The sequence below is a fragment of the Littorina saxatilis genome, linkage group LG11 (genome assembly GCF_037325665.1).
Source record: "Littorina saxatilis isolate snail1 linkage group LG11, US_GU_Lsax_2.0, whole genome shotgun sequence".
In the NCBI taxonomy this organism is placed as follows: domain Eukaryota; kingdom Metazoa; phylum Mollusca; class Gastropoda; order Littorinimorpha; family Littorinidae; genus Littorina; species Littorina saxatilis.
The window spans coordinates 38,776,796-38,795,004 of NC_090255.1; the positions used below are offsets into that span (position 1 = coordinate 38,776,796).

The 18,209-nt window shown below is 43.7% G+C and overlaps 1 protein-coding gene across 14 annotated transcripts in view; it reads left to right on the forward strand.

Moving 5' to 3' along the window:
* The window catches only part of LOC138980426 (protein scribble homolog), a 142,762-nt gene that overhangs the window by 20,872 nt on the left and 103,681 nt on the right, over positions 1–18,209 (forward strand). For all 14 annotated transcript variants that reach the window (XM_070353294.1, XM_070353303.1, XM_070353307.1 and 11 more), the window contains exons 8-18: positions 581–653; positions 1,732–1,777; positions 2,433–2,516; positions 3,688–3,803; positions 5,515–5,687; positions 7,206–7,348; positions 9,748–9,870; positions 10,803–10,992; positions 12,849–13,108; positions 15,578–15,778; positions 17,610–17,774. In XM_070353294.1, the coding sequence (XP_070209395.1) occupies positions 581–653; positions 1,732–1,777; positions 2,433–2,516; positions 3,688–3,803; positions 5,515–5,687; positions 7,206–7,348; positions 9,748–9,870; positions 10,803–10,992; positions 12,849–13,108; positions 15,578–15,778; positions 17,610–17,774 (1,574 nt within the window). The remainder of the gene's footprint in view (positions 1–580; positions 654–1,731; positions 1,778–2,432; positions 2,517–3,687; positions 3,804–5,514; positions 5,688–7,205; positions 7,349–9,747; positions 9,871–10,802; positions 10,993–12,848; positions 13,109–15,577; positions 15,779–17,609; positions 17,775–18,209) is intronic.

Sequence of the window (18,209 nt, forward strand, 5' to 3'; positions counted from 1 at the left end):
TCAGGCCTGGGTCAGGCCGCAATTTTCTCCCCCCTTTCCTAACCTAGGTGGTGGGTTCAAGTGCTAGTCTTTCGGATGAGACGAAAAACCGAGGTCCCTTCGTGTACACTACATTGGGGTGTGCACGTTAAAGATCCCACAATTGACAAAAGGGTCTTTCCTGGCAAAATTGTATAGGCATAGATAAAAATGTCCATCAAATACCCGTGGGACTTGGAATAAAGTAAAAAAAATTCCATCTCACACGGCATTAAGTCTCAGGAAACATGAATACACGCATGCAGGAGAAAAAAAAATTGGGTAGCGCCGTATGTATGGCAGCTCGCTTTCCCCGGGGAGAAAGCAGCCCGAATTTCCATGAGGGTAACCTCACTGGACTGTAAATCTTATCCATCCATCCATCCATCCATGTAAAAGACCTCAGCTATTCTTCCAGTGCAGGTGGCTGGTTACACCTAAACAAGCATACAACTAGGTATCTCATCTAAAGTCGGGGTAACACCCAGGAACATGCCCCTGATGGTTTCACCGTGAGGGCGTTAAACAACATTTATCATGGTGGGTGTATGTGTGTTGCCAGGGTTCCTGAAGAAGCTGGGCATTGTGAAGATGGACATGAACAGACTGATGGTCCTCACACCTCATATCGGCAGGTAAGAATGAAACCTATTGGTACAGCAATGCCCTCATCTCTCTGTTCGGCTTTTCAACCATAGTTTTCCTATGCCATTTCATTGACTAACCACATAAGGCCAAAAAAAAAAATAGGTGTGGTTACGGTAACATAGCCAAAAAAAATAGGGTAGGTAGGTAGGCAATCACTTTTTTTTTTTTTAAACTTTTTTTTCTAATGTGTACAAATTAAACCTACTTAACAGGGAAATAAGTGTGCGACTCCGGCGCTTTTGCTTTCATTGCGTTTTTTGCACTCGTTTTTTTTTTGTTTGTTTTTGTTTTGTTTTGACAAATGTAATAAAAAGTTATAGGATCGGTCCCTAAAAATAGGGTAGGTCGGGTTACCGTAACCACACCTATTTTTTTTTTAGGCCTAATAATAGTGAGAAAGAAACATAGTGGAATGTCGGCATAAGAAACAAGTTATTAAGGCAAGGGGAGCCACTAAAATCTAAATTTTCATTTACTTCTACCATAGGCTAATGTTATATACTTATGAAGTGGTAAGGCATATACGATTTCAAAACGGATAACGCAAGGGTTGAAAATCGTAATTTTTATCGGAAGTGTGAATGAAAAGACAGAAAAATTTGCCGGTTGGTGCAATGAAATATATTTTTTAGAGACTTTGATGAATTTGTATAGTGTAATCATATGCATGTCATGAAAGTAGACAGATTGAAAGGTGCAAAACTGCTAACAACTCAAAATGGCTGTGTAAGTCCCATCACTCTAAATTTCAGTGGCGCACTTCGCCTTAAGGGAGAATAAACTTTAAGGAACTTTAGGGGGGGGGGGGAAGCAGCAGCAACAACAGCACAATTAGAAACTCATTGAATACACAAACGTTCATCAGAAACATCTTGGCTTGCTGCCCAAAAAAGAGTCATCACTATGGGGGGAAAAAAACCAAAGTTCAGTCAATCAGTTTTACAAATTTGGTTGTGTTTGTTTTATGCATTCACCCCACCCCCCCTCCCTCCTGTCTGGCATTCCAGTCATCAAAGTGTGGATTATTATAGGACGTTGACACTTTCGTTGTTTCTTGTCTTTCAGTTGTGAAGGTATGCAGGAATTGATACTCACAGAGAATCTGTTGTCAGTAAGTATACCTTCACATTTTATAATTATATTTTTTGACGAGCATACGGGGGGGGGGGTAGGGGGGGGACTGGTAGTTCAGTTGTGTGCGTGTGTCTCTGTGTGTTTGAATGCACTGTAAATATGTATGTATCTACTTTTGTTTTTTAATGATTGTACAGCACTTTAAGCGGGCTTTTCCTGGATGTATGGGCTTTTGACAGATCATGCATTACTATTCTCTAAGGAGATTGGTTTTGCATAACTCTCACTTACTCTTGTTACACATACAGACCTGGGAACCCATACAATCTCCCCGTATTTTGTACCCTTAATTGTCTAAAAATCTGATCTGTGCGGTCGGCAGAAAAAAATACGGTCGCAAAAATTCCTGGACTACTTTACTTCACAAGCGCATCCCGAAGCCGATCCAGTATTTTGGATGTTCGAATGCTGTGTGGAGTTCACTCATTTTTCGGAAATATGCCAAGTTTCTTTGAGAATGCTCCAAGCGCAAAACAGGGGTTCCCAGGTCTGCGTCTATGATTAGAGCACTAATGCTCCTTTGGTTCTTCGATCTTTGGCCCTCTTTCTCATTTGGTTATGATTCTCATGTATTACGACTTCCTTGATGCTTCCAGTGATATTTTATAAAATTATGTTTTATTGTGTATCAGGAACTTCCAACAACCATTGGCAAGTTGAAGAATCTCCACAACCTGAACGTTGACAGAAACAGACTGACCGAGATCCCTGTGGAGGTATGGGAGTTTTCTTGTTATTTCTGTCGAAATTCATCCAGCGTTGGTTTCCCCTTTTGTGCTGTCCTGCCTGCTTTCATTTGACATGGTCATGGAGTGTTTTGCCGACCTCATCTGTATTCTTTTTTTAAAAAATTTTTATCCTGGATTTTGCTCAGGAATTTCTTTTTAGTTCTTATCTCCTTTTGTGCTCTAGATGACCCCACCCCTGCATTTCTTTGTCTTTCTCTCTCTTTCTCTTTCTCGCTCTCCCTCTCTGCAAAACTTATTCTGCATGATTTGAATAGGTCCACGGATGATAAACTAAAGCTCTTGAATTTCCTCCCCTTGAAAGATCAGTTGACGTTAAACAAGGCTGTGTTCATGTATAAAATTCTAAATGACGACTGTCCTAAATATTTGCAATCACATTTCAAACATGCCACAAAAAGATATGGGTCCCAAAAAATCATCCCTCCCATACCTCGCATAGACCTCTACAAATCGAGTTTAGCCTTCTCGGGAGCGTTTCTCTGGAACTCCTTACCCCAACAGATAAGAAATGCAACTTCAGTGAAAATGTTTAAGAGACAGTCACGTTCACACATCATTCGTGAATGAAATGTCTTGTTCGATTGTTATTTTGTTAAACATTTTGTACTAATGTTAACGGATGTGTAGCTGATCGGAGCAACTTATTCCCAAATGAAAGGTATAACTATGTCAATGTAATTTTGTAATTTTTTGAGTTCTCCTTATGTAATTTCTTAAATGCACATTGTGTTGCATTCTGTACAATGTATTTCTGTATTTTATATGATTGAATTTATATTTGTAATGTGCGTCTGTCTTTATGTGTCGAATAAAGGACAGGTTGGAAGAATAGGCTTTGCCTAAAACCTTTATCCTTTTGTAATAAAGTTCTGAGTCTGAGTCTGAGTCTCTCTCTCTCTCTCTCTCTCTCTCTTTCTCTCTCTCTCTCTCTCTCTCTCTCTCTCTCTTTCTCGCTCTCCCTCTTTTTCTCTTTCTTGCTCTCTCGCTCTCCCTCTCTCTCTCTCTTTTTCTCCCTCCCTCCCTCTCTTTCAGTTTCACTCCCTTTCTCTCCATATCCCTCTCTCTCTCTTGTGTATGATGTGTTAGGCGCAATGCCATTGCATGCGATGTGTTTGACACAGTGTATTGTGTTGTGCAGATCGGCAAGTGCAGCAAACTAGGCGTACTGTCCATGCGTGACAACCGACTGCTGCGTCTGCCACAGGAGCTGGGTGTGCTCAACCGTCTACAGGTGCTGGATGTCTCAGGCAACCGGTAGGTCTATATAATTTCTTAATTAAAGGAACACTCTTTCGCGTGAAAACAGTTCGGTTCACCAACTCAGATCTGGCCGGGCTTGTGTATGGGATTCTTCTTCTTGTCGATCAATCAGATGGAAACGCTGGTTCTCCGCGCAAATGTTGCCGTGCGCTGTAGGTCGTCCAGACTGCCATAGAGCTTCCCCTCCGCCGTGTATGGGATTAGAACAGCCCTCTCCTAGGGCACATACAAAAAGCCTTGTGTTGTGTTTGACATGTGTAGCTTGGAGTACCTGCAGGCAAGACCGGCACGGTTGGCCTAGTGGTAAGGTGTCCGCTCCGTGATCGGGAGGTCGTGGGTTCGAACCCATACCTAAGACTTTAACATTGGCAATCTAGTGGCTGCTCCGCCTGGCGTCTGGCATTATGGGCTTAGTGCTAGGACTGGTTGGTCCCGTGTCAGAATAATGTGACTGGGTGTCTGAGCGAACGACGAAGAAGAAGAAGAAATGTGACTGGGTGAGACATGAAGCCTGTGCTGCGACTTCTGTCTTGTGTGTGGCGCACGTTATATGTCAAAGCAGCACCGCCCTGATATGGCCCTTCGTGGTCGGCTGGGCGTTAAGCAAACAAACAAACAAACCTGCAGGCAATGACGGTGGCCAAGATTAATTTTTGTAATGTTGTGTGCAAGTAACACACTGTGTTGTGTTGAACATGTTTTGTTTATTTTTGACAAGAATTAGCTGGATTATTTTTTACAGTGTTGTGAGCTAGTGTTTTGGAGTTTGTTTTGGCATTGTTTAATTTTTGAGTCACTTGAGAAAAAGTGACTCTATGTAATCGGTCAGTGTTAGTCTGTCCGGCCGGCCGTCCGGCCGGCCGTCCGTAGACACCACCTTAACGTTGGACTTTTCTCGGAAACTATCAAAGCGATAGGGCTCATATTTTGTTTAGTCGTGACCTCCAATGACCTCTACACTTTAACGATGGTTTCGTTGACCTTTGACCTTTTTCAAGGTCACAGGTCAGCGTCAAAGGAAAAATTAGACATTTTATATCTTTGACAAAGTTCATCGGATGTGATTGAAACTTTGTAGGATTATTCTTTACATCAAAGTATTTACATCTGTAGCCTTTTACGAACGTTATCAGAAAAACAAGGGAGATAACTAGCCTTTTCTGTTCGGCAACACACAACTTAACGTTGGGCTTTTCTCGGAAACTATAAAAGTGACCGGGCTCAAATTTTATGTGAACGTGACTCATTGTGTTGTGAATAGCAATTTCTTCCTGTCCATCTGATGCCTCATATAATATTCAGAACTGCGAAAGTGACTCGATCGAGCGTTTGCTCTTCTTGTTGTTATTTGTTGAGCTCTGGAGTAGTTGCATGGGTGCAACTCTGCCGGCTACACGCCGGCAGCCGGTTTTTGGTTTCATCGGCTGCCGATGTTTTTGTTCCAGGAGAGGGTTTTTTTGGCATTTTAAATACTAAAAAAGCTGGACCCCAACTTTTGCCGGTTTTTGGAATTTTCCAGGTTGCACCCATGCAGTTGTTTCATTTTACTGTATTAATTGCATTTTATTGTGTGTGCGTGTGTGTGTTCGTTTTGCTATTGTACATCGCTGTGAGCTTTGGCGAGAAGGGGCGATTAATAATAGCTATTTTTATTATTATTGTTATCACACTGTTTTATCACACTGTGCTGTGTTTGACATTACAGGCTGGAGTACCTCCCAATGACGGTGGCCAACCTTGACCTGAAAGCGCTGTGGTTGTCAGAGAACCAGGCTCAGCCCCTGCTCAAGTTCCAGACAGACTACGATGAGAGGACCGGGCAGAAAGTCCTCACTTGCTTCCTTTTGCCGCAACAAGGCTTCCATACCGAGAGCATGGGTATGTTAATACAGTGGAACCCCCCTCTTTGGACCCCCAATTTAAGACCCCCCTCCCTTTTAAAGACCCTGTTTTTTCTTCTTCAGATTTACTGTTCATAACCTCTGTAAATTTACTCCCAATTTAAGCAGGCATGGGAATTGTCCGCCGAAAGGCAAATTTCCGCCGAATGTTTTTTTTGTTCCACCCAAAAAGCCAAAGCGTCCGCCGAAAAAATAAATGGGGGAGGCAAAAATGGTTCTAAAAACTGAATTTAATGGCAAACTTGGAGCTTAGATGACACCAAATTGCACCATTTGGGTTCTTTGGAGAAAACAAATTCCGGGGGGGCATGCCCCCGAAACCCCCTGCCATTACTTACAAATTTTCAGCCTTTTTTTACTTTTTTCAATTCCCATGCCTGTTAAGACTCCATCCTTTTTAGGACCTAATTGTCTCCAATTTTTAAAGTCTCTGTTGGTGTTTTTTACAGGAAATGTGTACAGATTTCTGTATTCTGGATACTCCGATGCGTGTACAAACGCACTCAAAAGATTGCAAGATAAAGTCAATAATAAAAGGGATGAAGTTGAAATGCCTCAGAACCAGAAGACATTACAGTATAACTATAAGCAGTTGACCTATTCTGCAATACCTTAGTAGATTTTGTACAAGAAGAAAACTTCACAGGCGGGAAATATGATTTCAACGAGCAGACGTTTTGTCATTGATAATGTGTTTCAGAGAAGTTTTGTCATTCATGTCATGTCCATGTGTATGTGTGTGTGTTACAGAGAACTTGCTGAAGGGCAGTATAGCCACTGAGGTGGAGAGTCGACAGAGAGAAGGGCAGTATAGCCACCGATGTGGAGAGTTGACAGAGAGAACTTTTGTTATTGATGTCATGTCCATGTGTATGTGTCATTGTGTGTGTGTGTTACAGAGAACTTGCTGAAGGGCAGTATAGCCACTGAGGTGGAGAGTCGACAGAGAGAAGTTTTGTCATTCATATCATGTCCATGTGTATGTGTGTGTGTTACAGAGAACTTGCTGAAGGGCAGTATAGCCACTGAGGTGGAGAGTCGACAGAGAGAAGTTTTGTCATTCATATCATGTCCATGTGTATGTGTGTGTGTTACAGAGAACTTGCTGAAGGGCAGTATAGCCACTGAGGTGGAGAGTCGACAGAGAGAAGTTTTGTCATTCATATCATGTCCATGTGTCATTGTGTGTGTTACAGAGAACTTGCTGAAGGGCAGTATAGCCACTGAGGTGGAGAGTCGACAGAGAGAAGTTTTGTCATTCATATCATGTCCATGTGTATGTGTGTGTGTTACAAAGAACTTGCTGAAGGGCAGTATAGCCACTGAGGTGGAGAGTCGACAGAGAGAAGTTTTGTCATTCATGTCATGTCCATGTGTATGTGTGTGTGTTACAGAGAACTTGCTGAAGGGCAGTATAGCCACTGAGGTGGAGAGTCGACAGAGAGAAGTTTTGTCATTCATATCATGTCCATGTGTATGTGTGTGTGTGTTACAGAGAACTTGCTGAAGGGCAGTATAGCCACTGAGGTGGAGAGTCGACAGAGCTGGTCCGACAAGGAGCGTGAGAAAGAACGACCGCGAGACAGCGTCGTACAGTTTCCTGACGGCTTCGACTCAGAGAAAGATTCCGACGAAGATGTGAGTGAAGTGCACAGTGTAACTGTAAATCTGTTAAAGCTCACCCAAATATGTTACAAGAAAAGAAACCCTGTCTTTTTCTGTCAACAGTTTCTCGTACATAGAACAAATACTGTGCTTTCTTTCCTATCAGTGCTTGGAGATTTGACAAATTCCGAAAATAACTGTCAGATTTTTATGGGTTGTGAAAGAGTGAATACCCTTGCTTTTACTGGGACAAACATTGGAGGGGCCAATCACTAGAAAGGGGTTTGTCTGAAACATGTGGACAGGAGCATGTTTGAATTTATTTGTCCCTGAAAAAGCAGGGGTATTCACTCTTTCCGAATCCATAATTATAAACCCGACAGTTATTTCTGAACATCGTCCATTACTCAAAACTTTTGCATGTTTTGTTATTCTTTCCTTTGTCAACAGTCCTGTGAAGGTTATATTGTTAGAAGTGCTACGTGCTCATATACTGGTGTCTCTTAAAGGCGCAGTCCTTCATGTGAACAGTCCTGTGAAGGTTATATTGTTAGAAGTGCTCCGTGCTCATATACTGGTGTCTCTTAAAGGCGCAGTCCTTCATGTGAACAGTCCTGTGAAGGTTATATTGTTAGAAGTGCTCCGTGCTCATGTACTGGTGTCTCTTAAAGGCGCAGTCCTTCCTGTGAACAGTCCTGTGAAGGTTATATTGTTAGAAGTGCTCCGTGCCCATATACTGGTGTCTCTTAAAGGCGCAGTCCTTCCTGTGAACAGTCCTGTGAAGGTTAAATTGTTGGAAGTGCTCCGTGCTCATATACTGGTGTCTCTTAAAGGCGCAGTCCTTCCAGTGAAAACAGTCCAGTGAAGGTTATAGTGTTAGAAGTGCTCCGTGCCCATATACTGGTGTCTCTTAAAGGCGCAGTCCTTCCTGTGAACAGTCCTGTGAAGGTTATATTGTTAGAAGTGCTCCGTGCTCATATACTGGTGTCTCTTAAAGGCGGAATCCTTCCTGTGAACAGTCCTGTGAAGGTTATATTGTTAGAAGTGCTCCGTGCCCATATACTGGTGTCTCTTAAAGGCGGAGTCCTTCCTGTGAACAGTCCTGTGAAGGTTAAATTGTTGGAAGTGCTCCGTGCTCATATACTGGTGTCTCTTAAAGGCGCAGTCCTTCATGTGAACAGTCCTGTGAAGGTTATATTGTTAGAAGTGCTCCGTGCTCATATACTGGTGTCTCTTAAAGGCGCAGTCCTTCCTGTGAAAACAGTCCTGTGAAGGTTATATTGTTAGAAGTGCTCCGTGCTCATATACTGGTGTCTCTTAAAGGCGCAGTCCTTCCCGTGAAAACAGTCCTGTGAAGGTAATATTGTTAGAAGTGCTCCGTGCCCATATACTGGTGTCTCTTAAAGGCGCAGTCCTTCCAGTGAAAACAGTCCAGTGAAGGTTATAGTGTTAGAAGTGCTCCGTGCTCATATACTGGTGTCTCTTAAAGGCGCAGTCCTTCCTGTGAACAGTCCTGTGAAGGTTATATTGTTAGAAGTGCTCCGTGCTCATATACTGGTGTCTCTTAAAGGCGCAGTCCTTCCCGTGAAAACAGTTCTGCTCACGGACCGGCACGGTTGGCCTAGTGGTAAGGCGTCCGCCCCGTGATCGGGAGGTCGTGGGTTCGAACTCCGGCCGGGTCATACCTAAGACTTTAAAATTGGCAATCTAGTGGCTGCTCTTAGATCTTAGATGTTGAAGCTGATTTGGTCTGACAAGGAGGACTGTGCCTTTCATTCTGTGGATAATTCTGTGTGTCGTTTTCCAATCCTTCTGTACTTAATGATGGTGTTGCATGAGTATGCTGAGAACAAGCAGACTCTCGGTGTCTGTACTCTCTTTGAGTCTGTTTCTTTATTTGTTGTTTGTTTTTCTTATGTAGATTGACCAAACTCTTTTTCCATCAATATGTACATATATCGACTGAAATCTTTTTCATTATTCTGTATCTTTGCTACATGTATGCTGTATGCTGTATGCTGCTTTAAAGCAAAAGCTCCTTCTTTTCATAAGCTTTTCATCTGTATGCTAAGTTATCTGTTTCTCTGTATTTCAAAGTTGAGAATGTATGTAACTGAAGCAAGCATGATGAGTATTCAGACAGAAACACCCTTACGACCATTCACGGTTACCTTTTTACTGGTGATAGACTGGCACTTTATTTGAGTTAACTTTCGTCGAAAGTCTTGAGAGTTGACTGACTTTAATTTCTGGTTGAGACCAGTCAAAGAAAAAACAAAAGCCTATCAGTTTCCCTTTGAAAACAACTGACCAGAATTTTTTTTTTTATCTGTAACAAATTTTCCTCATGTTTCTCGGAATGACCTTGACCTGCTGATGCTGCACGCCCTTTGCATGACCTTGCCTGACCTTGACCTCTGTTGCATGTGCAGAGTCACTTTGTGCGTCATGACACGCCGCACCCCAAAGAGCTCAAGGCGAGGCACACCAAGTTCCCCAAACAGCGCGACCACATCGACGGTCACATCATTCCTCACAAAGACAAAACGGAGGAGGTAAGAACGGGGTGCTTTGTACTATGCATCGTGAGGTGCACGAAGCGAAAGTGGGTGCCACCCAAACGTGAGAGAACCAACAGCGGGGTTTGATTCGTTGAAATCACAACGAATCTCAATTTCAACCAGTCCAAGACACCATGGCTGGCTCCCACCCGGTTGGTAACTTTCTTGTGCACTTTGGCCCAGGTAGACAAAATGGACATGGTAAAGACAGGGCGTTCTATACTGACCATCATTCCTTAATGAAGACACGGATGAAGAGTTAGGTGATCCTTTGAGATGAAAACCTGTCAAATTAGGCTTGGAATTTGTCGGCCAACTGGCGGAGTTCTGCCATTTACAAAGCTCCAGGGAGCAATCCAAGATCCCCAGTTTGTTTTATTTTGCTTATTTTTTTCAAACAAACTGGGGGGAGGGGGGGGGCATGTTTTACTTTCAGGCAGTTTTACAGTTTCATAGTCTCATGCCTGCAAATATACTATTTTGTGCCAATTCTGCCCCAATACCTTTATTCTGTTCTTGCACTATATCATTAGAACAGGTCCTCTCATGGGCGGGGGCTGGATGCACACAAAAAAAAACCACCTCGTGTTGCTTATGCCATTACCATAGTTAATAAGTAATTATCTTATCTTACCCTATCTGCTCTGATCTTATTTGGTCTTATCTTAACCTATTATCTTATTTTATCTTATATCTTGTCATATTTTATCTTATCTTATCTTCATGTGTCTTATCTTAATGTATCTTATCATATCCTTACCTTACTTTATCTTATCTGGTCTGGTCTAGTCTTGTATGCCTATTCTAGTCTTGTCTTGTCCGGTCTTAACTTAACTTAACTTAACTTAACTTAACTTAACTTAACTTAACTTAACTTAACTTAACTTAACTTAACTTAACTTAACTTAACTTAACTTCCTTTGCAGGACAAGATGTTCATGCCAGGGCGTGACCCCGATGCATCGTGGGACAGGGAGGAGCCGATGATCTTACCGCAGCACATGCACAAAGACGAGCGACAGCCCAGCAACAGGGAGCGGCAGCCCACCCCCACCCAGCCCTCGCCACAACTACAGCAACCCCCTCCACACCCACCCCCTCCTGAAATCATCAAAGGTCAGTAGACGCAAACTTGCTTCTTTTTGTAGTTCAAGGTACAGTGGAACCCCCCCCCCCCCCCCCCCCTTCAAGACCTTCACAACCCCCCGCGGGTTAGGGGGAAGAATTTACCCCTCCCTGGTCCCCCCGCGGGTTAGGGGGAAGAATTTACCCCTCCCTGGTCCCCCCGCGGGTTAGGGGGAAGAATTTACCCCTCCCTGGTCCCCCCGCGGGTTAGGGGGAAGAATTTACCCCTCCCTGGTCCCCCCGCGGGTTAGGGGGAAGAATTTACCCCTCCCTGGTCCCCCCGCGGGTTAGGGGGAAGAATTTACCCGATGCTCCCCAGCATGTCGTAAGAGGCGACTAACGGATTCTGTTTCTCCTTTTACCCTTGTTAAGTGTTTCTTGTATAGAATATAGTCAATGTTTGTAAAGATTCTAGTCAAGCAGTATGTAAGAAATGTTAAGTCCTTTGTACTGGAAACTTGCATTCTCCCAGTAAGGTCATATATTGTACTACGTTGCAAGCCCCTGGAGCAATTTTTTGATTAGTGCTTTTGTGAACAAGAAACAATTAACAAGTGGCTCTATCCCATCTCCCCCCCTTTCCCCGTCGCGATATAACCTTCACGGTTGAAAACGACGTTAAACACCAAATAAATAAAGAAAGGAAGAAAGGAAGAAGACCTTCACAAATTTGAGAAACTCAGGTCCTAAAAAAGGGAGTTTTAAAATTGGGGTAAATTTACAGAGTTTTACAACAGAAATTCTGAAAAAAGAGTATGGTTTCAAAGGGGGAGTTTAAATGGGAGGTTGGGAAGGGGGGGGAATTAAAAGGGCGGTTCCACGGTATCTGGGTCAAGTTTTTGTTGTAAATGTAAAGTCACTTTTAAGGTTGTCTTTTGCGGGTACAGTTTTGTACATTGGAAGACACTCCAAAAATCTACGAAAAACATGTCTTAAATAGGAAGGAGTCTTAAAATGGAGGTAATGAACAGAAAATCTGATCAATCAAGATCTAAAATGAGAGGGAGTCTTAAAAGGGTGGTAAATATACAGAGGTAATGAACAGAAAATCTGATCAATCAAGATCTAAAATGAGAGGGAGTCTTAAAAGGGTGGTAATACAGAGGTAATGAACAGAAAATCTGATCAATCAAGATCTATAATGAGAGGGAGTCTTAAAAGGATGGTAATACAGAGGTAATGAACAGAAAATCTGATCAATCAAGATCTAAAATGAGAGGGAGTCTTAAAAGGGTGGTAATACAGAGGTAATGAACAGAAAATCTGATCAATCAAGATCTAAAATGAGAGGGAGTCTTAAAAGGGTGGTTCCACTGTGTAATGTGAATAACACCAACAGCTTGATTTATTGTCTTATTGATTGCTGGATATGTTGATTATTTAACTCGTACTGTAGTTAATTAACTTCTATTAAAATCTAAACAACGAAGTGACTGTGGTAGGATGAACAAAGTTAAAAAACAAAGGAATACTGTAGAAGAACGAGACAAGACGGTACGAATTTTTGCTTATGGAAGCTTCATTAGGAAAAACAAGAACACAAAAGACAACTAAAAGCAGACGCAACACGGAACGAACAAGGTTTGAAAGAAAATGGAGGGGAAACACGCAAAAAAGGGAAGGAACTCTAGGAACGGAAATGAATGAAAGGGGAGAGAAGTGGTTGGATGATGTCAACTTTTTTTTAACTTCTATTGCTTGTTATTGAGTTACCCCTCAATGGGCAAGGGTCTGATGAAGAAAAAAAAGCATGTTTGCATTGCTTATTCTGTCACCCTCCAAAAATATCAGTTCAATTGAATTTATGTTGAACAGAAAGTTATATCAATTGATCTTTTTCCTCACAGCACCAGACCTGCAGGGTAACACCCCTTCCACCGTCCAGTCCGAGTCCTCCGAAGAGGAAGACGACAATCTTCCGCGAGAGTCGCAGCCCTTGTTGATGGGCAAGTCGGTGACCATCACCGCACCCACTGTCACCATCGCCAGCCAGGATGACGACGACGTTGACCTTGAGGGCGTTGCCACGGTGACCGCACGTGGCGGAGACTCCAGCGACTCAGACAGAGAGAGGGGCTCCGATGAAGATGATGATGACGATAGTCTGGTACGTTTGTTTGTCTTCACAAGTGTTGATTTTTCTTGCGGCTTCTTTGGTATTTGGTGTCGAGATCTGGACAAAATGTCATATTTTGGTCGAAAATACAAATAGCATTGATGTTTCGATCCATTTCGGTCAGAATTCCTTTTATTTTTTATGATTGAATGCATTCAAACTCACACTCTTTAGTAGTCCCGGCCAGTCTCCTAAAAATGAGTTGTCACCCTCTGACGTCATATGGCTCAAAGAAGGTCAATCCAGTGTTGAAGCGAAACATAGTACAGTCCCTACCCCCCTTTCATAACCTAAAGAAACCTGAGAAAATCAGGTCTTACGAAGGAGGGTGTCTTAAAACAGGGGTAAATTTGCAAACGTTATGAGTACTGGGTGGCCGAGTGGTAACGCACTTGCGCTCGAAGCGAGAGGTTGCGAGTTCGACCCTGGGTCAGGGCGTTAGCAATTTTCTCCCCCCTTTCCTAACCTAGGTGGTGGGTTCAAGTGCTAGTCTTTCGGATGAGACGAAAAACCGAGGTCCCTTCGTGTACACTCCATGGGGGTGTGCACGTTAAAGATCCCACGATTGACAGAAGGGTCTTTCCTGGCAAAATTGTATAGGCATAGATAAAAATGTCCACCAAAATACCCGTGTGACTTGGAGTAATAGGCCGTGAAAAGTAGGATATGCGCCGAAATGGCTGCGATCTGCTGGCGGATGTGAATGCGTGATGTATTGTGTAAAAAAATTCCATCTCACACGGCATAAATAAATCCCTGCGCCTTGAATATGTGCGCGATATAAATTGCATAAAATAAAAAAAAATTAAAAATTAAAAAAATATAAATCCCTGCGCTTAGAACTGTACCCACAGAATACGCGCGATATAAGCCTCATATTGATTGATTGATTGAAAATAAAAAAAAGCCAGGTCTTAAAAGGAAGGAAGTCTTAACCCATTTGGCCCCGGAGCGCCCGCTAGCGCCCGCTGTTTTTCTGCAGTGGCTGACCGCGGAGCGCCCGCTACCAGCCGCTAAACACGTGTCTCAGTAGGGCGCAGCCATTGTTGTTGTTATAAACGAGACTCTCGCGGACGAGACTTCGTTGTTTTCGCGACTTCCTTCCGGTTATGCACATGTTTTCTTCTTGAAAATTGGTTCACTGTGAGAGGAGTAGCGATTTTTTGAAACTTCGAAATGGATACACGATCAAACGCAGAGTTTTGGTACGACTTCATGGGGGACTCGGACGATGACAACGATGTTTTTCAGGGATTTACGGACTTAGACCTGTGTAAGGGACACTGTTTTGCTCAGTTTCATTTGGAACTGCTGCAGTAGCAGCCTTCTGCAGCTTTTTCTTTTGTGGAGGTTGGACCCTTGCTGCAAGTCTGTGTGTTTTCAACAGTCTGACACTGTTTTGAAAGAGTATAAGAGACCAGACACTGATGTTGGTGCTTGCGTGAAAGTGAAATTTTGTACTTCTGATTTTTTTTTATACATTCCTGTGCTGTTTAGCTGCAAAAAAAAATTTGTATTTGAAGGAATGATGTTTTTTGCATCAAGGAAAAATACACAGGTGAGTCAAACTTTTCAAACAGCATTTTATTTCATTTTTTAAATGTTTGTACAAGTGACATGTGACGGAATTACTTCCCTGTACATGGGATTTCATAGTAAAATGGCTGCCGCTGGCCTGGGGTCAAATGGGTTAAAACGGGGGTTCAACTGTAGTATCCTTGCCCCCCTGCGCGACCAGACCTGGCCAGATAGCACAACTCCAGATGCAAAACTGTGGAAGACCTGCGCAGAACTTGCCAGTTCATAACATCAGCAGGCCTAAAAACATGTCCTTAACAGGGCAAAGTCGACGCAAAGTAATCTTCACGAAGCTGGCCGCACGAAGCGTTAGCACTTCTTCTTTCTTCTTCTTCAGCGTTCCTAGATCAGGCCTACTTTAGCACTGAGTTTTTGGACCGGCACGGTTGGCCTAGTGGTAAGGCGTCCGTCCCGTGATCGGGAGGTCGTGGGTTCGAACCCCAGCCGGGTCATACCAAAGACTTTAAAATTGGCAATCTAGTGGCTGCTCCGCCTGGCGTCTGGCATTATGGGGTTAGTGCTAGGACTGGTTGGTCCGGTGTCAGAATAATGTGACTGGGTGAGACATGAAGCCTGTGCTGCGACTTCTGTCTTGTGTGTGGCGCACGTTAAATGTCAAAGCAGCACCGCCCTGATATGGCCCTTCGTGGTCGGCTGGGCGTTAAGCAAACAAGCAAACAAACAAACTGAGTTTTTGGTCAAAGTTCTTCGCGAAATCGACTTCAGGCTCAATAAAGGACAGGCAAAAGACTGAAAGTGACACAACTGTCGAATGCTGAAGAAGACACTTAGTATGTTAATGTGTTGCAGGTTGAACTTTGTGCACATGATTCAGAGTGACAGTATCCTTATATAATGCTAATGAATGTGAATGTGTTGCAGGGCAGGGAACGCAAGGTTGGGTTCGTGCCGGAGCTGGAGGAGGAGCCGGACAAGGACCACCGCCTGCGTCGCCGCGACACGCCGCACTACCTCAAGAACAAGCGCGTCAATAAGGAGGAGGACGCTGAACAGAGAGTACGCGAGATCCTCGCCCAGGCCGCCGCACACAAAGAGGCCGCTGCCGTCTCGCCCACCGTCAAGGTTTGTGGATTTGTTTGATAACATTCAATTCAATGCAACTTTATTAACTGAGTGTTAAAATCCAAAAACAGATGCACTGCCGACATTCCAAAATTCAGAATCAAAAAACAAGACTGGTAGGTTATTGGAATGTTTATTATTGACATGTAACCGTGTCCCGAAACACTACGATCACCTCGGGAAGCAAAGTGCAATCAAACAGGATTGAAAATGTTAGGGCTAATTTCTTAGCCCTATAAAAACTGTTATGCAAACCCGAAGGTTTCCATGAACATACAGACAATCGGAAACCACCAGACCCCATCACAAACAGAATTCTACAATCCACGGGTGTTGACTTTTAAAGGCCAACAACTCAGGTGCAAAATCTGCTGTGAAAGGAGCGGTAGCCTCCCCTGTCACAGACAAAACAGAAATTGTTCTTTTGGCTCGTATACACAGAAATTACATCACATAAAAAGATGGTTCATTGGTTGGTTGTTCTTAATTAAGGTAGACCTCAATCTCGTGTAGATAGACACATTCTGGTGATAACTCCATCAGGTTTCTAGGGGTGTGGAAGGTAGACCTCAATCTGGTGTAGATAGACACATTCTGGTGATAACTCCATCAGGTTTCTAGGGGTGTGGAAGAGTAGCTTTCCCTTGTTTTGGGAAGAGTGGAGGGGTGTACTTTGGGGAGTAGTATGCTATATGAGTCCTGGTGCTTATTTGTGCTTTCTACTCCCTCTAGAGTTGCTTTCCCTTGTTTTGGGAAGGGTGGAGGGGTGTACTTTGGGGAGTAGTATGCTATATGAGTCCTGGTACTTATTTGTGCTTTCTACTCCCTCTAGAGTTGCTTTCCCTTGTTTTGGGAAGGGTGGAGGGGTGTACTTTGGGGAGTAGTATGCTATATGAGTCCTGGTACTTATTTGTGCTTTCTACTCCCTCTAGAGTTGCTTTCCCTTGTTTTGGGAAGGGTGGAGGGGTGTACTTTGGGGAGCAGTATGCTATATGAGTCCTGGTACTTATTTGTGCTTTCTACTCCCTCTAGAGTTGCTTTCCCTTGTTTTGGGAAGGGTGGAGGGGTGTACTTTGGGGAGCAGTATGCTATATGAGTCCTGGTACTTATTTGTGCTTTCTACTCCCTCTAGAGTTGCTTTCCCTTGTTTTGGGAAGGGTGGAGGGGTGTGCTTTGGGGAGTAGTATGCTATATGAGTCCTGGTACTTATTTGTGCTTTCTACTCCCTCTAGAGTTGCTTTCCCTTGTTTTGGGAAGGGTGGAGGGGTGTGCTTTGGGGAGTAGTATGCTATATGAGTCCTGGTACTTATTTGTGCTTTCTACTCCCTCTAGAGTTGCTTTCCCTTGTTTTGGGAAGGGTGGAGGGGTGTGCTTTGGGGAGTAGTATGCTATATGAGTCCTGGTACTTATTTGTGCTTTCTACTCCCTCTAGAGTTGCTTTCCCTTGTTTTGGGAAGAGTGGAGGGGTGTACTTTGGGGAGTAGTATGCTATATGAGTCCTGGTACTTATTTGTGCTTTCTACTCCCTCTAGAGTTGCTTTCCCTTGTTTTGGGAAGGGTGGAGGGGTGTACTTTGGGGAGTAGTATGCTATATGAGTCCTGGTACTTATTTGTGCTTTCTACTCCCTGTAGCAGTCACAAAATCCAAAATATCTATTGTGCAAGATATGGCATAAATGCGGATGTGGGAATAAATTTGAGAAAATGCTACACCTAAACCCACTTTGCTGCGCTGAAAATTCCTAGAAATTCGAAATTGCTACACTTGAGGCTTCACGTGGCTTGGCAGGTCTGCATCCATTTTGATTCCTTTCTGTATGTGTGTTTCCAGCCGCCCGAGAACGACACGATAGCGGTCACACAGAGTCAGCCGCTGACTGTGGGAGGCGTGTCGGAAGATGAGTCCACCGTACACATTGTCCGCGAACCAGGCCAGGGTCTGGGCATCAGTATCGCTGGGGGACTGGGCTCCACGCCGTACAAGGGAGACGATGAGGTTGGTATACCCCTGTAACACATCAATCAATCAATCAATCAATGAGTCTTATATCGCGCATATTCCGTGGGTACAGTTCTAGGCGCTCTGCAGTGATGCCGTGTGAGATGAAATTTTATACGGCCAGTAGATTGCAGCCATTTTGGCGCATATTTACCTTTCACGGCCTATTATTCCAAGTCACACGGGTATAGGTAGACAATTATTAACTGTGCCTAAGCAATTTTGCCAGGAAAGACCCTTTTGTCAATCGTGGGATCTTTAACGTGCACACCCAATGTAGTGTACACGGGGGGAGGTTCGGACACCGAATAGAGTCTGCACACAAAGTTGACTCTGTGAAATAAATTTCCGCCGAACCTGGGATCGAACTCACGCTGACAGCGGCCAACTGAATACAAATCCAGCGCGCTACCAACTGAGCTATATCCCCGC